General features: G+C 38.2%; 1 protein-coding gene across 1 annotated transcript in view; it reads right to left on the reverse strand.

Moving 5' to 3' along the window:
• The window catches only part of LOC139691771 (chondroadherin-like protein), a 60,360-nt gene that overhangs the window by 8,382 nt on the left and 27,724 nt on the right, over positions 1 to 24,254 (reverse strand). Inside the window, exons 3-10 of the mRNA XM_071589631.1 lie at positions 19,282 to 19,507; positions 13,760 to 14,714; positions 12,682 to 13,180; positions 6,147 to 6,409; positions 5,386 to 5,486; positions 4,182 to 4,377; positions 3,843 to 4,091; positions 1,170 to 1,401 (exon numbers count right to left, since the gene is read on the reverse strand). Of these exons, the coding sequence (XP_071445732.1) occupies positions 1,170 to 1,401; positions 3,843 to 4,091; positions 4,182 to 4,377; positions 5,386 to 5,486; positions 6,147 to 6,409; positions 12,682 to 13,180; positions 13,760 to 14,714; positions 19,282 to 19,507 (2,721 nt within the window). The remainder of the gene's footprint in view (positions 1 to 1,169; positions 1,402 to 3,842; positions 4,092 to 4,181; positions 4,378 to 5,385; positions 5,487 to 6,146; positions 6,410 to 12,681; positions 13,181 to 13,759; positions 14,715 to 19,281; positions 19,508 to 24,254) is intronic.

Consider the following 24,254-nt stretch of genomic DNA (forward strand, 5'->3'; position numbering starts at 1 on the left):
GAAATTTCAAGTGAAAATATCGTTGCATTTGTCTAAATGTCCTCTCAGCAGATGAATCTGTTTTTTATACGTATTCACTGCAGTGCCGGACAATTAATATACAAAGGATCCGAATATGTTTAAACAATATATTGAATTAAATTTCAATGATAACTTTCAGCATTTAGGGTAAAAATAGATAGTTTTGTTCTTTTCCGCAAGGAAAAGATAATTATGAGGAATCACTTTGTGATGTAAAGCTTTACAAAGAGGTGAAGTAAACATTATCTGGATATCCTGTATATTCCCATCAAATATGCTCGTCATCCAGGCCTGATTTATTTACGCAGTTAAAAATTATTGTAAGATGGCGAACTTAGAGCGAACCAATCAATACTTATGATAAGACTTGCAAATAAATATTCTGTCCGTAGATTATTTTATACTTGGAAACTTGAGAGTTTTTAAGCCAAGAAACATCAAACTTTCCCTCTTTTTATCTAGCTATCTTCTCTTCTCCCTTGCTCGAAACCCATTAGCTTAACATGAACACACAAATAACCTAATGAGCACATAATTACACGATAGGTATACATTTTCTGCTCACATTCATCTTACGATGCATGTAAAAAAATGTTTTTACTGTTTGAATCTAACTGATTCATTACTAATGAAATAGTTGCATTATAATGTGCATTGCCAGTAACAGTTGCATTATTACCATCCCAAAAACTCTTCCTCTCAGAATGATAGTTTGATGAAATAAAATATACTATGAATACACAATTGCTGTCAATTTAACTCAAATAATTAATGCTAGCAAATAATTCCTATCGTAAAGTCGGGAAATAATGAATTTTCATTAATTAATTTCGAATAATAATATTCAGATTTTGGCATGGAAGTAAGTAAAAACAACTGTCTCTTCTGTGCGCCATTAGTTGATTTTTAATGCGACATTCTAAGGTGACAATGAGTATTCATCATTGTTTAAGGGCCAAGCAGTTTAAAAAAATGCCAGTGTCTAACGAAAATATCAAATTCTGCCGAAGCTAATCGTTTGAAAGCTCTGAGTCCAAACTGAGAATTAACATCCCTAATTATGAGATTGAAGTGGAATGCTATTTGAAGATTTCAGGCAGATCCTACGCAACGCACGCGTCAACAAATACCACCGCTGGTGTTCCTACCTTTCTGCTTTCCTGAGCTTCACATCCGGGCTGACTGTTAGGTCAGGGATCTCCTTGTAGGGCTCGGGGCAAACGAGCTTGTCCTCCGGTAATTCTGAAGCGTTCAGTCCGCGGAGGAAAGCCGGGGAGGCGCACACGAGGGACGACCAGTCGGCTTGCTCCTCGGCGCTCGCAGCGGAGTCCAGCCAGCGGTGCAGAGGGCGGAGGGTGCACGTGCAACCGATGGGGTTGCCTGGGAGGGAGACGCGAAATTAGCAATCCTTGGAAAAATAATTGAATAGTTATTCCCCTCCATGGCGGAATTGTGGGACTTGGTTTCGTTTGATTATTTTTTTGTGTTTCCACTCCGGATGGAAACCTGTATGGACAGCAGAAATTCCAAATGGAAAAAGTTGAAGCCTGGAAATTCAAAGGTGTGTTCACATGATTGAAAATACCTTTATTTTGACTGCGTATTTCTACTTGAATTATGAACTACACTCTGGTGCAAGCATTATTTAATCTATTTTCAAAACCGCGAACATTTCACTTATTATCGGGGATAGGTTGTGCTCATACAAAAATAATTCAAGCCTTATTAATACTAGTTTGCGTTCAAAGCATCGAAGCTACTCAGAATAAAATATCAAGGCAAGATAGGAGTCCTGGAAACGGAATCATTATTGATCAATTTCAACGTATCAGAATCATAAGGTGCCACGAATAAGTGAGCACTTATTTTTCGAGGAAAGATATTTTAAACTGTAGAAAATTACTTTTAATGGTACAATTAATTTCAATTCTTTCATCCATGACTGAAATAACATTAATATACATAAATCATTTTAGTAAACGCATTTAAAGTAGCCTAAACAACAATATCAAGTCTGTGACGGGATTAAATCCAAGACTTGTTGATTTTTATGGCAATTGCGCATCTCAGCTGACTAACCATTTCATTAAGAGCACTGCCATTTTATAATACCCCCATCATTTTGTAAGAGGATTTGGAACGTCAATGGATAGAGGTGGCCGCATGCCCAACATTTTTAAATCTCATCACCTCCTAAATTTCACTTTTCAAAATGTCCTAAAATCTTTTCCCTGCGTCAAATTTTCTCCCAACTTCCTCTCAACTTACCTGATTCTTTGCTTGTATTTCTCTTTATGTACATAGGACAAATTAAGGATGTAAAATAGAGAAGGTATCTGGGATTGAGGGAATCGACATTAAATAGAGTAGAATGGTGGGCTGCAGTAAACCAATCCTAGGATTGAAACACTGATGATGATAACTCACTTCTTCTATCATTATTAAAATTCATGCTTCAAAACCAATCTACGGTCAACATCATCCCTTAAACGTTAAATTCAGAAATCGTACAAAGCTACGCATCTTGATCGCACATTTGTAACACGTTTATATAAAAATATACAAGCTCAATACGAATCTTCAAGACTTTTTCGCTCGCCCTTCACTTCACAATGGATTATAATTTTACGTGTATTAGGCCCAAATAAGTTGACTACGTTCACGAGGAGGTTCCATGAAGTCGAAAACCTGAAGTAGTCCATGGTTAAAGTTTACTTGGTCACCTTGACCAATTTTTACTTGTTTCGAATTCGGATTGTGACTTTGAAAGTAAGTAATACTGCAAGGGCTTCTACTTTTGACTCTACGTTTCAATGAAACTAAAAGGTGGATACACTTGTATTCTGTTCTAAATTCATAAAAAAATGCCTACGACCGGGTTTAATGTTTGAAGAGAATAGTGCTAAATGTAGTAGTTAAATTTCGAGTAGCAATGCATAAGTCTCGTGAATATACTAGTATGCATAATACTTTGTTTGGATGTATACGCAATGTTTTGTGAAACCTTCATATACAACCCCAGGCAATGATTGATTTAATAAGTGACAAAAACGTGAAAGAAACAAAATTATAACAAGTAAAAAGTATAATGTTGAACAAGTGTATTATTGGATGCGTAGATGGAAGCTCATTGGAGACATTTCTTTCCGTAATATTCAATAAATATATGTCTCGTAAAAACAAATTCTCATGGCATGAAACAGTTTCCTTCAGTACTTTTAGACTTTGATACGGAAGATTTAACGGTAGCCTGACTTTATTTTTTTATTTCAGCGGATTAAGTACATATACTCAATTATTTGTCGTCCCTCTTATTTCTGTCGATCAGATCATAAATATAAAATTAGAATAATATAAACAAAAACTATACAACTAGAATCTTTTATATTCCACGAGGTACTGTTGATAAGAATAACTGTATAGCACCCGTTCAATGCAGTCCTTTCATTCCTTTTTTCACTCGTGAATTACCACCCAAATCTCCGCACCAAATCCTCTCCTTACCTCGAAATAGTTGAGGTAACTTGTCAGATATGTAAGAAAACAAGTATTTTCCTTGTACTGAAGAAAATTATCAGTGATGTGAAGTGGTCAATAAATTTCTAAAATTATTCGCAGCACAGTTTCTATGTTTTCCCAAGGCTACCTTAATGCACCAGAAATTAATATATCCGTATATAACTCTTTTTTTGTGAAGGCAATACTAATGAGAAATGATATAATTTAACTAGACTGACAGTCATTTTACCTCCATTAATATAGACAGCGTTGCGACTTTAATTTGTGTTACATTAAATTCGTAGACCATGTTTGTTAAATACCTTGATATAATACTTTGGTTCCATTCTCAATCATTGGCATCAATTCGTGGAGGAATCGCTTCAGTTCGTTCTCCCTCAGGTCGAGCTTGGACAGTTTACTCGAATACAGGATTTTCGGGATGGCCGGCAGTTTATTACCGGCCACATTTAAAATCGTCAGGTTGACTGGGAGACGCTTTGGTTCAAATTCAGTCAAATCGTTGTACGAGATATCCAACTCACGCAGTGAAGTCAGGTTGCCGATGACATCTGCAGAAAAATATCGGAAATCGATAATTGTTCTATTGAGGAACGTTCATTAATCGTGACCTTTGAAGTGGAGGACTTTGGTTAACTTACTTCCACGTATTTCGTTGATGGTATTGTGGCTGACGTTCAGTACATGGACGCGCCTCGTACCCACATTGAGTTCAGGCGTTAGAGCTGGCATGGCGTTGTAGCTTAGATCGATGGAACGCAGCTTATAAGGGACGTATGGGCTACTTGGAAACATCTTTCGAGTCACGAAGGCAATTCTATTGTGGCTTAGGTTAAGCTGTGAAGATAAAAGCAATTATTATGTTGTTTTTGGCTCTAAACTGTAAATGAGATTTGAGATATTTTAAACATTTTGTTTTCAAATATGAAAAAATGAGTATTGATTGTGAGAAATATTCATTCCCTTTTCAAGAAAGAGAGAAAGCCAGCAAGACCCAATATAGGTTCACATGCACATAAATATAAACAGCGCTAAAGAGTATATTCCTCTCTTAATTAAACGCTTATAAAAATAAAATTAGAATTTGAACTCGGGATTACTCTTGTTGCTCAATTAAGACATGAAAACGTGACATAATTTAATCGAAAGAATCGCATACATTCCTTTAGAATCCAACAATTAAATTCATTTTGGAAGACTTTTCTTTGCTAATGGCTTGTTTGATATGAAATATTTTAAAATTGATTATTTTATGGGTCTGATTTTTTCAGGCTTATTGCGATGCAAAGGTCCCATTTGTGAAATCAAAAATATTTGAACATTTTTCCGCATTAAAAATTTTCATAATCGATTTCTGTCAACTATGATATGATATTTAAATGGCGGTCCCCAGTTGAAACCGTGATTTTTTAATATATACGAATCATTGCTTTAGTATCTGATTTTACCCCGAATAAATACCTTTCTCTAAGTTAAATACTTAATGGGAGGGACTATTTGGTTTTGCACTAAAAGCTTAATTTCTGCAGCATTTCATTCTTTGCAGATAATTGTCCTTGACTAATGCTGTAATGGAATAATAATAATAATAATAATAATTAAGGAGTCACAATACAGCATTCATGTACGCATGTGTAGAATTACGAGCACAAATCAAATCCTCTCACTATACATATTCACTTTTCGTTTACTTCTCTATGCGTTTGCAAAGGACTTTGAGGTCAGGTTGTGAACAGAACCATTAGGATGACATAAATTTCCAGACAATGGAGAAACTATAAACTAACTAAACTTGTAACATGTCCATCACCTTTACATGCAATTAAAAAAACCTAAGTTTTGTACCCTCTCAAGAGAAAGACAATCCTCTAGAAGGCTGTTGGTTTTATTGTCAAGCTTCTCAATCTGATTGTAGGACAGGTCCAAGGATTGCAAAGAAACCAATCCTGGAATCAAGCGGAAAAATAAAGAGGTTAGTTATGAGGAGAGAATAAAGCTGTCCCTGTCATAATTACAACTAAATATGGATGATATTGAATTGATTCCTCTATTATTCAACACCCGAAAAGCATATGCTATGGAGAAGCCTTTCCCATTTTTGAAAATGATCAGCAGGTGTTACTGGAAAAATTTATTAAATAGATTCTCATAGTCCCAAACAATCTCAAAATACCATAGATACTAATGTGCAGATGGACTTCAACAATTTCATCATGAATCTTCCAATTTATTTCAAATACAAATTGCCCTTTTTTGATTCATAAATACAAAAATTGGCATTTAAAAAGAATAGGTTTGCCTGCAATTATTACTATGAATATTCATTTGACCCAATTAAAATAAAAATGTTTTATTAAATTATGATAAGATTGGTCCATTAATCACCTTGAAAGATTGCTGCACTAAATTCAAACTAAAAAAACTCAAGAATATAATTAGTCATGTGGTATCGACCATATCACATTGTATGCAAGGTAATTTGTTCTAAAAAATAGAGAATAAAGGGTTATTACAGAATCTAGAAGGAGAATGCAATGAAAAATGCCTGGCATATGTGGGGATTAAATATCCCCAGCAGTCAAAGGGGAAGTTAACTGTATCGTCACCTTGGAACACGTCGTTTTTCAAGTGACTGATTTTGTTCAGTGAAAGGTCCAGTTTCAGCAGTTGCAGGAGTCCGTCGAAGGCTCTCGATTCTATTTGGGAGATGTTGTTCCTGGCCAGCGATAAAGTCGAGATCACCGGCAATACCCCAAAAGCTCTCCGCCCGAGGGTGTCGATATCGTTGCCCGCCAAGGAGAGGTCCGACAGCGATCCCAATCGCGAGAGAGCACGGTGCGGTATGGATCTCAAACCGTTACTTTCCAGCCTGATGAATGGTGAATAAATACAGGGTGATTAGGTATAATTAAGCATAATTAGATTTTGTTATGTGAAGTAACGAATATTGCAGATGCGTTTTCAATTTAATTAGAAGATATGATATATTTATGATGAGATCATAGCAAGTAACTTAGTGGCGACGGAAATGATTTTGATTTAAATTTCCTTTCCCTTGTGATTATTGCGAAGATGATCAGGTGCGCAGTGCACACAAGTACGAAGGATTCACATGACGATTAGCAATGTACGATAAAATATGGAAACATAAAATGTGAGAACAATGGCGATGCCGTGGCTTCATCTGAAATTATTACCTTAGGAATTATTTGGAATTATTTACTGACATAGAACCGACACCACTTGATGACTGTCTTTGACTCTGATTATTTTTAAAACAAGATCCCTTCCATATTTACACCATGACTACAGTAATAAAATCAATATAACGCGGACAAAGGTGAATAACTTAAAATTTATAATATCAAGTACATTACACCAAATATTAAAAAGATGATATAGGTATATATTTGATTATGTAAAAACAATACTATTCTCCGGATATGTAAAGATAGAGACCGATGAAGATTAATACGAGAAATACGAAGAGTGATGAAGGTGTTCTTCGAAAGAAGTATTTAATGAGACGGGTATTACAGTCGAAGTTGGCTAGAAAGCATGTAATTTGATTCCATAAAATACGTTTTGAAACTGATATTTTCCTGAAATGCGTTATCAATGACAAATATATTTTGTGTTTACAAAAGATTTTCTTACTCCTTATAATTAGATGAATTAGTGTGAGAGTAACGGGATGCTAATAAACAATAAGTAAATTCCAAAGAAACTGCGGGAGATGCCGCAACAGTAACTTTTAACGGAGTCATCCGCTAATGTGCATTTCAATGCAACAATTTCAGAGTGTAAAAATCATTCGCCTTGACTGGGATTCGAACCCAGATCCCTCAATATCCGGTCGAGTGATATTGAGGGATCTGGGTTCGAATCCCAGTCAAGGCGAATGATTTTTACACTCTGAAATTGTTGCATTGAAATGCACATTAGCGGATGACTCCGTTAAAAGTTACTGTTGCGGCATCTCCCGCAGTTTCTTTGGAATTTGTCAAAGTAAAAGACCATAAGTGTTTAAAGTTGGCTTTAACCTCGTGGACTGTGGCGCCTCACGCACGACTACGAATGCCTGTGACATTGTATGTACGGTATTTCGTCACAACATCTTGTTCCTTTAAAAGCCCCAAAATTTCAGAGTTTAATAGGACGCCTCGGTAGCTTAAGTGGCTAAAGCACTCGACCGGATATTGAGGGATCTGGGTTCGAATCCCAGTCAAGGCGAATGGTTTTTACACTCTGAAATTGGAACAATAAGTAAATTAAGTTAATGGGGTTTCCCAGAGACAGGAAGGCTAGTTAAGTTAGAGGGGATAAATTAGGGCTGCTAGGGTACTTCCTTTATGCAGTGTTTTGAATGAAAATGGTCAATGTATTTTCTGAAGAATAGCGCAAGAGCTGCAAATTGTTTAACTTGCAAAATTAGAGCGAATGAATAATGAATTTAGTAGAAACTGATGTGTTCTTTTGCGTAGAGCAAAAAATAAATATGCTAGCAATGAAAAGTGCTTTCAAAACAATTTATGGAATACATAATTAATATGTACTAATGAATTATATGAATGAATCATTATTAATTAATGTCAATCAAATTAGATCTTGGACGGATACATTATATCATCATTCATAAACACTCCACAATTAAAGACATAGGGCTTAATTGCTCTAAAACTTGGTCATTGAGACGAGAAAAAGTGTACATTGGAGAAATTTGAGATATGGGTGTGGAGGAGGGTGGAAATTAAAATGAACAGTAAGGCAAACAAACCAAGTTTTTGACAAAGTCGGAGAGGGAAAAAGTTGTTGGGAGGAATCCAAAGAAGGCATACAAGGTTTATGCACGATACCTGATACTCATACATGTAGTAAATGAATAATTAAGACTACAGCGGCGAAAATATGTGCAATTTAACTCAAGTAATGATAGTAGGAGGTGGTAGGACAGGGGTAGAACGCTGGGATACTGACTGTAGGGCCCGATTTCGATTCCCGGAACGCCTATGGGTACCCTCAGCTTCACCAAAGTTGTGGGGCTTTTTAGTATCATATCTTCTTGGGAAACCACAGAGGGCACTGAGATATACACTGACTCCCCTACGACGAATGCATGGATTTCACATGCCGTTGGCCTAAGTATTAGGTTGCCTCTACCCTTACCTATCAAACTAACTTTCGGGTTTATTACTGTGGTTGTTTGATAAAAATTCTTTGGCATTTCTTGATTAAATAAACAAATTCATGAAATTTTCGAGGAATAGGGATGGTAAAACAAACATTGAAGTTGGGAGAAAGGAAGTAAAGCAGATAGAACAATTTAACTATTTACTAAGTGTTTTAGAAGGTGAGCAAAATAGTAAGGGCATAAAAGGATAATGGCGTTAGGTAAAGAAACTTTGACAAAGAGAAGGGAGTGGAAGACAGGTATCACAATCAAAATGTAAAGTAAAAATGAGTGAAAACTTTAATATGCAGTGCACGATGCACGATACTTGCACGATGCGGATACTTGGTCATTGAGGAAATGGGATAAACGTAGAATGCAGGATAGAAAAGTGAAATGGAAGGAAATAAAAACAAACGATGAAGTTTTAGGCATGGTACGGGGAGGGAGAAAGTTGTTATGAAGACAGAACAGGTGGATACTGGGGTTAGAGCAACAGAATGTAAAGAAGCAGTACTTAGGTACTGAGAGGAAATGGGATGCTGAAGACAGTGGAAAAGGGGAGATGGTAGGTAAAAGACATAGCATTAGGAAAAGAATAAGCGTGTTACGTGAGACTAATGGGTGCTGGAAATATGTAAATTTGAAGAATTATTTATTGTAATGCAGGTTCTAGAGTATTTATTTAGTGCCTTGTTAGGTTGGGCTTGGATATGTAGCTGTGCTTAACAAATGCCGAAATTAATGTTGAAAATCCTTGGATATCTGCGATATACGTGGGGTTGAACTTTAAAGTTTGAAGGGCAACTGATCCGTCCTACCCCCGTGCTTATGCAAATACTATTGGAACATACATCGAGTCCACTCGAAATCGGTTTGATTGCCGAAGGAGATGGTGTACAGCGAAGAGGAGCTAGATTTTTAAAACGTTGTTGCGATGAATGTAGGAGGAGCATATCTAGATTATTGGAGGAACAAGGTTATGAATCAACCACGGCGCGAAGGTAAAAAAAAACGAATTAAATGTAGTGTTCAAATTGGAAGTAGGGATTTTTTCCGATGATGTTCAAAATGTATTACTATCCTCATTGTATTACATTAGGAAATATCATAAAAACAAGATAGAGAGATCAACTATAGAGTCTATAGATTTAAAATGTTAACTTTCTCAAGCACAATAAGGACTTAGAAAAAAGTGCAAACGTGCTTTTTTCTTCGATTTTGCCTCCGACTCATGTAAAATAGCGTTTGACTGATTTTCGTTCTTTCTATCGATTCAATGTATTTTAATTTTGTCTTCCTGTTTCTCATTTCTCTCTTCTGTCCATATTCCATCTCTTTCCTTTTTCATTTTTCAATGGGAACCCTGAAAATTATGAATATATTTCGTGTATTCATTTCGATTTCCTATTCCAGCCTCTTTTTTTTGCTGATTTCCTTTTGTCTCATTTTGAGTAATAGTAATACATTATTTTGCTCATTTTAATTTCACAGCAAATAAACCAATAAACTTTCAGCTGTAAACAGACTTCGAGATCCATCCATATAACCAGGAATATTGATTGACAAGTATTGCTTGCACGTATCGGTATGGTATGTATAGCATTTGTATTTATTATATGTAAGTATGTTGTATATATTGTGTTATAGTTATTAATCACCTAATGTATCTTTTTGCTGTATGTTAGTCCTAAGATATTGTATATATTGATTTTATTGCTATTTATGTATAATTTGAGAAATTTATCTGTATGTTTAATATTTAAAATGTGAGACGAGGGGTTCGGTGGTGGAATAGACTCCATAGTCCCAATCTCGCCCCAAAGTAAAGACGACTATCTATCTGTCTATCGTTTAGATCTGTCTTGAATTGTGTGATCAATGTCACTTGAGTTTTTGGGTTTTGGTTAAAGAATTCCAATATTGTTTCAGTCAGCCATTCCTTATCCATCCTCCTCGGATGTACATGGAAGTACATGGTGTACAATGATCTCCTTATCATTATGTATATTATTCTCCCTGATTTTTCGTTTAGTCCCTTATTGCTTCTCAGCTTTCATTTTCCATTCTTTAATTTAGGTTATTAAATTTTCTATATTAATTTTACTTTCTTCTTTTTTAATTCATACGTTTGTTTTATTGGGTTTAATGCGATGCATTCTGATGCATAAAGGCACTATACTCCATCGCTATGCTGTAATACCTCAATTCTGCATTTTTAGGCATGGATTTTTTATGTATTGTTTTTGCAATTGGTAAGTCGATTCCATTTTCCTTGCCCTCACCAGTCTGGCCTCTTTATATAATGCATTTCGCTGGATTATTTCATCAAAATACTTGAACTTGCCTTCATTTCGCCTTTTTTTATTCTTTAATACCTTTTTTTCATATACTTTGAGACGTCTGTCACATTTGTCATATATTCTGTTTCTTCGGAAGTTATTTTAAGTCCTATTTTTTTGGGCCACTTCCTTTAAAATGCTTGAATGAATTGTCACTCCTTTTATGTTTTTAGCTAGGATTCCAAGATCATCTGCATATACTAAATATCTTTTCAATTCCAGATTATCTCTTTTTCCTCTAAGTTTGATTTCCTTATTCTTTTTTTTGCTCTCTTAAAACGTTTTCCAAAACACAGTTACCTAGCAAAGAGGAAAGACCATCCATTACAGTCCTTCCCTCCCTGTTGTTTTGATTTCGAAAGTTTTTCAAATTTTATTTTTGATTCCGCATGTGTTAAGATATGTCTTGCGATCGCCATTGATTTGTTGCCGTCTCCGCATTCTTCTAATTTGTTTAATAACGTTTCCCTGTCGATGTGGTCGTTATCCTTCTTAAAATCAAGAAATTTAACAGAGATGTCTTTGACTGTCATTCATTTGCACATGACTTTGACGTTTAGGATGTGCTCTGAACAGGATCTCCCTTTTCTCAATCCTTCTAGGTATTCTCCTCGTTGTTCGCCCTATTGATTATCTAGTCTATTTTGTAGCACTCTTGAGAAGAATTTGTATACCACAAGAATCAGTGATATTCAGTCCTCTGTATTTGTGAACCTCATATCTTGATTACACATTGTAGCTTTCTGCTTTTCTTGAAATGTGTATTACTATACATTTCTGTCATTTCTATGTGTGTTAATTATTTTATCTAAGTATTACTTTACTGTTTTTCCTACTAACACCCTTCCTCGCCTGCTCAATCAAGTATTTTACACTTAGATAACGTAAAGGGAATGTAGTGAATGTAAGCTGTTGCAACTATTATTTGAATTATTTGAAATTTCGCCTGTGAAAAACGCAGTCTTCGATTCTTTCTTCGTGCTTTCTTGGTGTTTGATTCCCCCACCCTTGTGGTGGTTCGCGAAAAATGCATATGGGAACCTCTCGGATTCGAACGCAGAACGAAATGTTTGAGCAGCCTCGTGTACTGCCGACAGACCACCTCGCCATTAACTCATTTATTGAATATACTGAGAATACCCAAAGAAGATCAGTTCACAAACAATGTGCGGAGCGTTGCACCACATGGATCACAAATATGTACTATTGGAAAACCGGCCCAAAGAAAAATGAAAGCTCTCGGAACATGGTGGTGACGGCAAACGTTGATGGTTAAATAGACTGGTAAATAGAAAATGAGAGTCTCAGAAGGGGCAGAATCCTTAGGAAACACGCGAAGAGGAAGAACCAGAGGGACTTTGGACACCTTGAAAGAGAAATTATTTTTAATGAACATAACTGAAAACGAGAGAGAAGCAAAGATTTCACGTGGAAGACCCAGGGGATATATTTGGGCCAAATACAGAAGGATATAAGACGAAGAAGCTACCAGAGCGTACGTTAATAAACAATGTGCGAGGATATGAAGAGGGCTGTAGCGAGGTCATCTTCGGGTCGAAGGTCTAATGATTGAATGAACCCGGTCTTCGCCGGTGGTCTACCCCTACCGCGCGACGTGACCGCACTTACTTGAGGGTGCGGAGCGTGAGGAGGTTGGCGAAGGCGACCTCCGCCCTCTCCGGCGACTCCAGCATCCCCTCGGCCCCGAGCCTGTTCCCCGTCATGTCCATATCGAGCATGGCGTTCATGGGCGGCCAGGGGGCAGAGGGCGCGGCGGGCGGGGGTGGGCCGAGGCTGGAGATCTGGTTGTAGCTGAGGTCAAGGGAGGCGAGGGCGGGAGGCACGGCGAAGATGACCGAGGAGAGGGAGTTGTTGGCGAGGTTGAGGGTCCTAAGGGAGGCGCAGCGGGTGAAGGCGGCTCTGCCCACGGAGTTCAGGCGGTTGCTCTCGAGGGTGAGATGCAAGAGGGAGGGCAGTGCGCCGAAAACGGAGCCCCCCAAATTCTCCATGGAGTTTTGAGAGAGGAGGAGCGTCCGGAGTCCGAGGAGCGGCACGAAAACCCCGTTGGAGATGCTGGAAATGTTGTTGCGGCTCATGTCTATCGTGTTCAGCTCCGGCAAGCCCAATCCTGTTATAGAAACAGAGAACGTTGTAGAGATGAGAGAGAATTTTAGTGACGAGCATATTTACAGGCGTAAAAGCGACAGTCCAAATGGAGAAATATGTCTGTTTTCAAATTATTTTGCTCCAAAAAATAACCCTAGACTTCTAAGATTACAAATATCCCAAGACAATATGTACAGATAAAACAAGTGAAAAGTTAGATGCTTGAAACAGGTCGTGAAACGACTTCATCTTTCTTGATTCCTGAATTTTTGAACACGAAAACACACTGGCAGGCACACCGAAACCAACAAAAGTTAATTATGTGGTACAAAAATCCCTAAAAATCAAAGTATACCCATTTGTGGAAAAACAATGATGACAACTAACTTTTTGTTTCATATAATTTATGAAATAATCATCATTCTGTAATCAAATGCAAGGTGCTCATGCCTAAAAATACATTGAGTCTAAGGAATGAGCAACTTCTGTTTGTCATTTCCTCCTGTGAATTTGACCAATATTAAAAAAAAGAGCACTACAAAAACGTTTATTTTGGAATTTATATTACTAAAACGTTCAAACCACGGTGGCAGTTACATACCTTTTGTTGGAAAAGAATTTCTAGGAACCGAAGTCAAAGCATTGTCACTGACATTGAGAACCCTCAAACCCGTCATATTGGCGATGGGCAAGGAACTGAAGTCCGAGAGCCTGTTGAAGGACATTATGAGTTCCCCCGCGTAAGATATTTCATCCATGGCATCTCGGCGGATTCTCTCCAGCTGATTATGCGACAGATCCAACAAAGTCATGTTGGCACAGTTGGTAAACGCCTCGGCTTCGACTTCAGAGAGCTCGTTGTGAGACAGGTCGATCTGCACGAGGTAAAGGTCCTTGAAGGCCCCGGATTCTATTGTTCGGATCTTGTTCCCGGAGAGATTGATCTCCTCAGCGAACCTAAGGCCGGCGAAGGCGCGGGCCGGGACGACGGACAGATTGTTCCGTGCCAAGTCCACCGTGCCTATCCGGGTCGCGGACTCGAACGCTCCCCTGTTGATCTCCTGGAGGGCATTGTCCGAGAGGCGGAGGCGGCGGAGGAACCGAAGGCCGCGGAGAAGACTGGAGTCGATGGCCGCGATCTTGTTCCGGCGGAGGTCCAGGATCCGCAGGAGGGCATTCCGGGCGAAGGCTCCGCGGGGAAGTGTGGTGAAGGCGTTGCCCGAGAGGTTAAGTGACACCAGTCGTGTGAGGTCGGCGAGGTTGTGGGGTTGCAGCTGAGATAGGCGGTTACTTGAGAGGTCGAGGGACTCCAGAGCTTCCCTCTGCGAGCGGAAGCATCCCCGCGGCAGGGTGGCGATGGCGTTGGAGGAGAGGTTGAGGGTCTTGAGTCGGCGGAGAGGGGCCAAGGCGGAGGCGTGGAGCTCAGACAAAGGTCCACCGGTCAAGTGTAGCCTTTCGAGTTTGGCCGCAGTGGCGATGTCCCCGACGAAAGAATCGGCAGGGAGGGATTTGAAGTTGTGGCCGGAAATTTCAACGAGCGACACATTTCCTAGATGCTGTAGAAAAAGATAAGGAGCCAAATTAAATATCATGGTACTTTAAGTCTCATGAAGTGGAAACATATTGTTGAAGAGAAAATACCCCAAGTTTTCTTATATAAAATTATTGATTTTTATTTTGCTTTTTCTTTTCGAATTTAATATACTTGGAATATTATACATTTGGACGCATATTAATTAAATCTATTTTGCTCTACATGAGCTCCAAAAACTTAGTTGAGTCATTAATATCAATGACTCTTAAGCTTTTAAGTGATTCGTAAAGGTCAGAAAACAATCGCAGTGCACAGAAAAAAGTGAGGACATATAATTTTGGACCACTCCTAGATCCACCAAACCCACCGGAATTCTAGAAAACAATGGATACAATTGCTAATATTTTTTCTAATGACTTTGGTTCAAAGAAAAATATATTTAGCCTAATTTGTGTAATGTATATTTAATGAAATGTGAAAGTAAAAAAACAATGAAGTCCAACTAGATTGTCATGAGTGAGGATTTTAAAAATCCTTAAAATATTCATTCGTATCTCTTTCCCTGGTAAGAACATAAGTTCCAATTAGCTATTTTATGAGCGAGTCCAATAAGGGACGTGCACTATTGTTCCTTTTTGAGCCTCTGTATTTCAAGGGGAAAGATAATTTAATTGAAAGAAAAAGTTGCGATTAAAAAAATTTAACTGTAGGAATATTCACTAAATAATTTTGGTGATGCCAACGCGTTTCAGTTATTTTTGTGCGATGGTATCAAAAAGGCTTTGTTGACAGCGAAACATGGAAAATTCAAATGAGCCCCAGATATTAATGATAGGTTTTAGACATGATGGATGAGTGTCAATGTCTCATTGCTACGCAAATTAGACACGTGAAAGGTTTAAATCTCCAGAATTTTAATGCAATATCAAATGGTTTATTAAAGTGGAAAATCGGTATTGAAAAAGTCCGTACGTTTTTATCTGGCAATGTTATAGGAATTAATATATATATATATATATATATAATATAAAATATCCTTTCGACTATGCAATGTGTTCAGCACGTGATATCCTCGAATTAACTCAAATATATGCACATATAAAATTAAGTAGCAAAAAAATTAATGCTGTATGTATTGCTTAAAAGTATACATTCTTCCATACTCGGTATTACGCAGCACATACATTCATGGTAATGTATTGTCGATCACTCGATTGGAGAAAAACTGCATACGGGTTGGTGAATTCCGTGAACAAGTTAGTAAAATGGTGGGTTGAACAAGTTAGTTGTTATGTACATATTGGAAACAAACACCCATAAATATTTTTGGCTGATATGAAAAGAAACAGCCATCCGTGGTCTGTGTATTTGGTAATTAATAAGTTTTGCGATGCAAGTTGAGGGAGAGAGAAGGGGAAATTTATGTAAAGTAAGCGAGAAAGCAATCGCAAATGTCACGAGGCGGAGCAGAGCGAAGGAAACTCAAGTATAGTCAATTCGATTCGAGTTGATAAGCCTCTGTATTCCCAATGGTGAGGTTTTAATGTTGTGGTGAGAGAAGGAAGTACGTAAATGATGTCCCAAGATTGCTAAACTGTAATTTTTATTAGAAAGAGGAGCTTTCTACACGTTACGTGTTTTATGGGCTGTGAAAATATATTCTGTTTATTCAATAAGGTGAAAGTTCCCCTCAGCAGGTTTGGGTATCGATGGGATATTGTACGAAGAGCATAATCATAACTCGCAGGGCTCCAATCAAGTCTCGAGAATAGATGCGTCACAGCATTAATGTTACGACGTGGATACGGTGATATATGACCTATGATACCCAAGCACCCAAAACTCAAGACAGAGAAAACAAGGGAAAAACTTAGTCTACGCTTGTATAAACAACGAACGAGGGTCAAAGCAGTAATACGGAGGACGGATCTGATGAGCAATTAGTCGTTCCAATACTTTCCGAGCCATGCGGTACATTTTCCGTTTGCTCGGTTGATTGCTCGGTAATGTTAACGATGAAAAAGAAAATAATTTCGCGGACTCGCTCTGGTCCGTTCTACGGCAGTTGGGTACGCACTCCACCATTAAAAAGTTCACTTTAATTGCGCGTCCTCCGCATCTGTGGAGCAAAGCGGAAAAAGAAGAACGAGACGTGTTGGGGGGGAAGGGGACGGACGAGGAGGAGGGCCATGCGTCGGGTGGCGACTTCAGAGGCTTATCGGTAGACCGGAGAAGAGGTCTTTACTTTTAATGAGAGAAACTGAAACGAAGGTCACATATAAAAAAATATGCCTCTTGATAAGAAAAAACGAACAATAGAATGATGTAACACAGACGACATTGAATAACATTTTCTGAGAAAGTTAACTTATAGATTCAGGATAAATAAGGCCAAGAACAAGCATACCTGAGTGGATGGTTGTAGATAACATACGAGATACGCGATCAAAACTTGACTGAAATCTCATACCGGTGCGCGATCTACGAGTATTGAAAGACCATTTATATTTCCTTGATGAATGTGAAAAGAAAACGAAATTGCACGAGTATATATTCAGAAAAGGAGAAAAATTTTAATCTAAGCTAGATATTTATTCAAATATTTACACTTAATATTTTTAATGGATTATTACACTTACAATTTACTGATAATCCGGGTGGTACTATAGTTATTTAGCTCTTACTTACTATTATCGGCCATTCATAATTCGCTATATTAATTTAATAATTTACCGTTTTTTCACTACTCTCTAATAGTTCTCCGTCATAGCCTGAGGATGATAGTGGTCAAAAACACGTTTTCTGTTACATCCAGAGCAGATTTACCCATAAGTAAAATATGGGCATGGAGTAGCGGTGCTCCTGGACCCGGACCATATAATTTCTATATCGGCAAATGAATACGGCCTCAAATAAAAAAAGCTGCATACGGGATCCCATGATCCATGGATCCGCCTTTGTGTTCTGTTGCCACTGGACGCCGAGGGGAGGGGCCGGGACTTCCCTTTTCATGTAGGTGAGATTTTGAGATAACCAGGGTAAATATCAGAAATTTCATAGTGAAACAGTGAAAGTCATACAATGAAAGATTCATCAAATCATCAGGGCGAACCAGAAATGAAAATTCTTCCTGCGGGTCGAAATTTCCATACAATGGTAATGAAAAGGCGAGTCTTCTCGAATGCAGGACATTCCTTCCATCCAAAACTCCCTACGATTCGTTAGCCTATTGAATGGAAATTACCTCGGAAACGGATTGGACTTTCCTAAGAACTTCCGCAATAGAAATAAAAGCAAAAGCGAGCAGGGATAACGTGTGGAGCGTGCGTTGCAGCTTCTCCCAACGCGAAAACAGCTTTTCGGAAGTCTAATGGGGGAGGGTTTTAAAGCCTTGCGGTAACTAGCCACCCGAGTTCTAGCAAGCGGAAGGGTAATAGGCGCTCTAACGAGGAAGCGATTTTCGAGAGATAAGGCCCGGCGAAGAGTAACTACGTATTGAAGATTCTTCACCCGGGACGAAGGAAAGGCGTGGCGAGAAAGGTTCCAAGTGACCTTCCCAAGATTCACGAGATGGAGAACTGAATGCTTTTCCGTTTTCTTAAATTAAAACGGTCGCGGTCAGGGGAAGTGCGAACGGGTACTATTTGGAACATTGCATGAGGATAATTCCCTTGTTTTTAAGCTTTAACCAAGACAAGGATGAGACCAAGGATGGATGTCATTTCAGTCGTGCGAAACCAAACATTTTAATGAGAAAGGGAGGGGCGAAGGAAAGGGATTTGAGCGAAGCGAAAAATAATTAAACTGGGTACCATGAAAGACTAAAATGTTTTTCGATGTAATTAATAATTTAATCAAGTTTCGAATTTATTATTCAAATCCATTGAAATCATCTGCATCCTTTCCCAAAGGAGAGTTTTGGCTTTCAACTGAAAGTGACTTGTCTGACCAACAGTCAAATCAGATATTGTGCCTTACTCTAAGTAGTTAGTATGCTTTAGCATGAAGGCCAAATTGAAACTGCACAATCATTACAGTTATTTCACATGAAATAACGCATACTAACACAGAAAATGATGCTGATTCAATCTGGTATCTTTTTACGTCAGCACACAGTATGTGCTGTAATCCTATTAGACACCAAGCAAATCCAACCGCTTGTATAATTCTGTTGGGTGGGTCACTGAGAATCATATCGAAATAATATAGAAATAAATTGACGGGCCACCAATAGCGACCGGCATGCAGAAATGATAAAATAATTTTGACTCTATTCAGACCAGTATTTTAAATTCAATATGCCAGAGAAACGTTGGCAATTTTATACTGTCCACCTCGTTTGTATGTCTCGCATTGGCAACTTCCGTGCAAAAGTCATTTGGAACAGCACGTGAAGCGTTAGGTATATGTGATTTTAAGTTATTATTCAGGGAAGGAACTACAAAAATAAGATTGGGAAGCGCACATGGGATCCCTCCCCACTATGCAGACACAACTTTCCGGTGGGGCATTCAAAACCAAAGCATACTTCCCGCTTTAAGAGAATCGAAGTGTGACATAGGTTCGGCCGCGTGTCACTGTAGTTTTACCTGGAAAGCCTTCGAAGGGAACTCGGCGAGAGCGGTGTCGATGATCCTCACGGTGCGAAGGGTAGCGTTGATCGGCAGGGGGAAGAGGTCACCGCCGATGGCCACGAGAGAGGGCGTCTTCTCGACAAGGAGGGTCTGCAGGCCCACCAGAGGCCGGAGGAGGTCGGCACCCTTAAGGCGATGAACCCGCAGGCCGCTCAGCACTAGGGACTCGACAGCCGCCGGACTGAAAGAGAAAAACGGTTTTTGGTGTCGATCAAAAGAGGAGCGAAGCGTTTCTGTGGTGTCTAGAGTCGGAGGATTTCCTCATCAATCTTCACACACCTTAGGTACCCTAAGAAGGGCTGCTCGATGAAATTTAAGAATATGTAGTTCGAGAAGAAATGCTCGCAAATAAACTTTATATCGTATCCGCGTTGCTCTCTATTGACAGCCCATTTTGCGTATAATGGGGAGGTACATTTACGTAATCTTTATACAGAAACATGACATTAGCAATATCTATACTCAAGGAAAACCTATCTAATGAGCAGACGTGTGGAAACATTTCGAAGATTCCTGGGGAGTGGAAAGATAATGTCGAGGTAGCCAAGTTAAATTTCATTCAGATGAGTGCATGAGCTCAAATTTACTGATTTTAATTTTGATAAATGCTTACTTCCCCAGTGAATGTCAAATATTCCGATTAAAACCGTATGATATATACCTAGTAATCGTCTTCAAACATTATTTTGAGATATTAATTACATTTGAACATATGTTTTGTTCAAGCGTACATTATATGTTTGTTCATTTTTCGAAGGATTTATCAAAGACATTGATAAAGCTTTTATATATGATTTATTTTTACGAATGAAAGATATTAGTCATAACGTTCCCCCACTCAGGCCATATCTGTATTTAAAACAGCTACTCAATTCTCTCGCTGATCAATAAACCGAATATAATAACAATTATATTACAACGTAGCACTTATAGTGACACGTACGAATTTACGGTGAAGTCTCCCACCTTGGTGAAACCCACGTTCTAAATCAGATTGCCTTTTTTACATTGCATTATTTTTTCCATTGTTCCGGTCCGACGCCCACGGGAATGAACCCCGCAATCAGTTAGAGAACGAGGTGGTGACTTTCAAAAACTTCAGAGATTCGGTTTTTGGCCGTTTTCTCATGGTCTTGGTTGCTGTCATGTACTTCCTCCCGGTTGTCTTGATTGTGGGGTGTTTGTGAAATGGGACGAAATTTGCCCAGAACGACTTTTGATGCTGTGCGACTGGCGGTGTAAGAGAAGTCATCATTGAAGTTAACGGCGCGTGAGAGCCAAGACTTTACTTCTCACCATCTTAGAGAGACATCTGCGGAAACCTAATTTAAAAGTCGCGCTTTCTAGAAAATAGGAAATTACAAAAGTTCAGTAGCCCGAAGAGCTATAAAAATTCTCTGAGAAATTTGTCCATAATTAAAAATATATTGGATGAGACGTTTCGAAACATTTTTAGGGCCAAAAGACACGGTGAATATTAATAAATTGATAACTAAGTCGAGTGCATTATATAACTTCAAATTATTGATAATTCAGATGTAGCTGGTTTGAGTTCAGTTTCGTGTGGAGTTAGTGCTTGTATTTTATTTTAGTAACTAACGAAACGAATGCCAATTGGGTCCTCAATCAGTACAAGATTACTATCGTGCTCTGGCAAACACATAATAATAATAATATCTAATAGTTATTATTCATATGAATTAGAATCTGATGGAAGAAACTGAATTTCTTATTTATCTTAACGACAAAGACCATAATCCTCACGAGATATGATAAAAAATCCTCCTTTAATTACTAATAATGAAACAAACAGAAGGAATTAGTTTAGTATACTTGAACAGGGAGCGTATTTAGCGGGGAAGAGTAAAATTCCTTCAGAGGTGATTCAGTTTCAGTAAAGCTACGATGAAATAATCCCATTCCTATTTTTAGAGAATGAGATAGCGCCGTCTAAGAAGCTGCGCCTGCTGAGGCTGAGATGATTCATGTTTGGCACGAGACATTCTGTTGTAAAACCTTGACCTTATAAATCTTCAAGACCTTTGAAATCTGCGTATTCCTCATTTTGAAAGTCAATAGGAGAAGATTAATAAAAGAGAAAATTTTATAAAATAGGTGAGATCCAGACGTTGAGGAATAGAATTTATAATGATGGGAAATGAACGTAACATTAAGAAATTGGTTTCTACAGAAAATTATAATTAGTCTTCAATAAATTTCACTACGCTTAGTACCTTCAAGTGCTATTTTGTCTTCATCTTATAGGGGAACTAGTTAAAGAATAAATATTTCTTTCTTTGGAACGCAAAGTCTGTATATTTGGTTACTTTCCCATAATCAAGGATATTATGCATCCAGGACCCCCGCCTCGATTTGAGACACTATCAGTATTGATGAGGCACATGCGTACACAAATTAAAATTTTAATTTTCCCAAAAAAATGGTCAATCGCAAGTTGAAGTCAATAAATTCAGTTGGGGTTGATTATTGCTAACTTACAGAGTGAAATTAATTTATCAATTTGGGGTTCATGATTTTTAACTTATTGAGTGAAATTATTTTATTGATTTACATTTTTCCAAATGTATTGTATTGGAACAGTTTATCTTCTTTATATTCAAGGAATGTAATTATGAACTACATGCTGTCTAATCATAATATTAATAATAATAAAAATATAATCTTATCTTTAAGAATAAAATCCTCGTACGATATGCATTACAAATAAAACAAAATGCATTTGCATTTAGTCCCTCTCTCGGTAATTTTTCATTCCAGATGAATGAATGAGGGTGATTGCCGAAATTGAGAGGTGTTGATTACTTAGCGCATATTTGATCATGTTTATCCAAAAAAACAATCACTTGTGCTCTTTTACTGAAAGGATTTCTTACTATACTACAATTTCGAACTTTGACGAGGTATGTCGTAAAAAATTTGGAATGGACAATACTTTTCCTTGCGAAGAACATTTGAATATTTATTTTTTATTTTTTCAATTTGGACCAGTAGTTTTAATGAAAATCCCATTAGAAGGAGTTCTTTTACCACGATCGTACTCATCAATTTCCCCTTGAATTGACGTACAAAAGGCCCTCGCCTCTCACAAGGAAAGACGGACCAATTTCCAAGCACACAAGGAACAGAACGAAGACAAAATACTGCCTCCGTCGCTGGGCGTTGGAAACAGAAACAAGCACTTTCGAAAAACAACCCAACAAAGGTGTGCGCGCTTCCCGTGGCTTTTAAAAGAATCGCTTTCTCGCGTCTCACAAGAGGGCTTCACCTTCCCCGTGTCCTTCCCACCCGCGTTCTGCCCTCTGACGCCCAACCTCCTTCCTCCCAACCCACGTCCACCGCCCTCCTACCCTCCACCCCCTTTGCCTCTACAACCATACCACCGACTACGGCCTGCCGTCACTTTCTTCTCTTCGAATACGTACACTATCCCAAATGGAGAGGTTAAATTTGACGCACACTTGGTACTTTTAGTGGATTTCTCCAAGTTTAGTTGACGAGCTGTCCGGACGAATGAGGACAAATCCAGAAAAGGATATTCGCGGCTGGTGATCGGACTGTATGAGCTCCTGCCGTAATTTTAGGAATACGAGTACTAAGCAGATATTTTGAGAATGGCTCACATCATACTGAACCCGCACCTGTGATGGAGTCTGAACTTGTTCACTTGCATCTGATGATTACTCAACAAATTACACTTAACGATAGATGTGACTTTAGACGGACAGTAAGTAAGCAACAAAGAGTGCCGCATGAATGGAAAAATATCGAGTTTTACGTATTGTAATTTTCAAGGAGCACTCCCTAAGAATCCAGATTCTGATGACTCTGGCTATTTATACAATCCTTTGACACGGTTTCAATGCGTGAAATCATAGCGGTGATTTTGTGTCTCGTCAATACGTAAAGTTTGGTATGACGGGGAAATGGAAATTCTTTTCATTCGTAATTCACAACAGGGCGGCACTTGTCGAACGATGTGAAAGTGCGCATCGCGACACGTTTTCTCTGTGATCCCGTGATGTGATATTTGATTTTCTTCGATTGTATGTCGATGGACATTTTTCTTGTCACTGCCACCTAGCTCTTACCGAATTGCAATATAAAGCAGTAAACAAATAAAAAAATTATTTCGTCAGTAAAATTTTCTAAATTTTCTTATGTCGATCCTAAAAAAGCACTCAACTGTAGCAAAGTTTTGCTGTCACACACAGTATAGTATCCCTGAAAATGGCTGTTAAATGGAAATTAAATGCCCCCTGAATAAATTCCATTTGCGCCAGGGATCGGATTGTGTCCTATTCCCTTCCAGATGACAACAAGACTTCATATTATCCACGATTCCCGGCAATATTGTGATAGGAATAAAATATGTACTTTAAATCCACCATAAGAATTCTTCTAATCCTGGTCAGTGTAATGAGCTTGAATTAAAATTAAAGAGTTCAACTGTTCTGATAACAGTACTGATTATTAATTTAAATGATCAATATTAACTTCTTGCTTCCTATTAATTCCTCGCTAAAGTATTATTCATCTTCACGTCCCTTGAAACGGCTACGCGTAAACTGTCCTTGATCTTTCTATGTTCACCCTTAAATGCGCCCTTCAGTAAGCCGTTGTGCCTTGAAATATACCAGACTGAAAAGCTACTCTTGGCATGCTTTACTATTCGTTTTATTCGTCTGCGATTTTTATACTTCATTAATCTTCGCAAAAAATACCGGCAAATGTGTGAAAATACAAAGCCTGGTAAAATATTTGCTTTATTCTTCGAATTTGCCTTTCCGAATGATCGACTTTTATTCGTACCTTTCTTTCGACTTAACCTCAATCCTAGGCGTTTTAATGAGTGTAAATAGTGAGAATTGATACATGTATAAAATCTGATGATAATAGCAGAAAACATG

Source organism: Hetaerina americana, unplaced genomic scaffold (genome assembly GCF_022747635.1).
Source record: "Hetaerina americana unplaced genomic scaffold, ioHetAmer1.1.p SCAF_1, whole genome shotgun sequence".
Taxonomy (NCBI): Eukaryota; Metazoa; Arthropoda; class Insecta; order Odonata; family Calopterygidae; genus Hetaerina; species Hetaerina americana.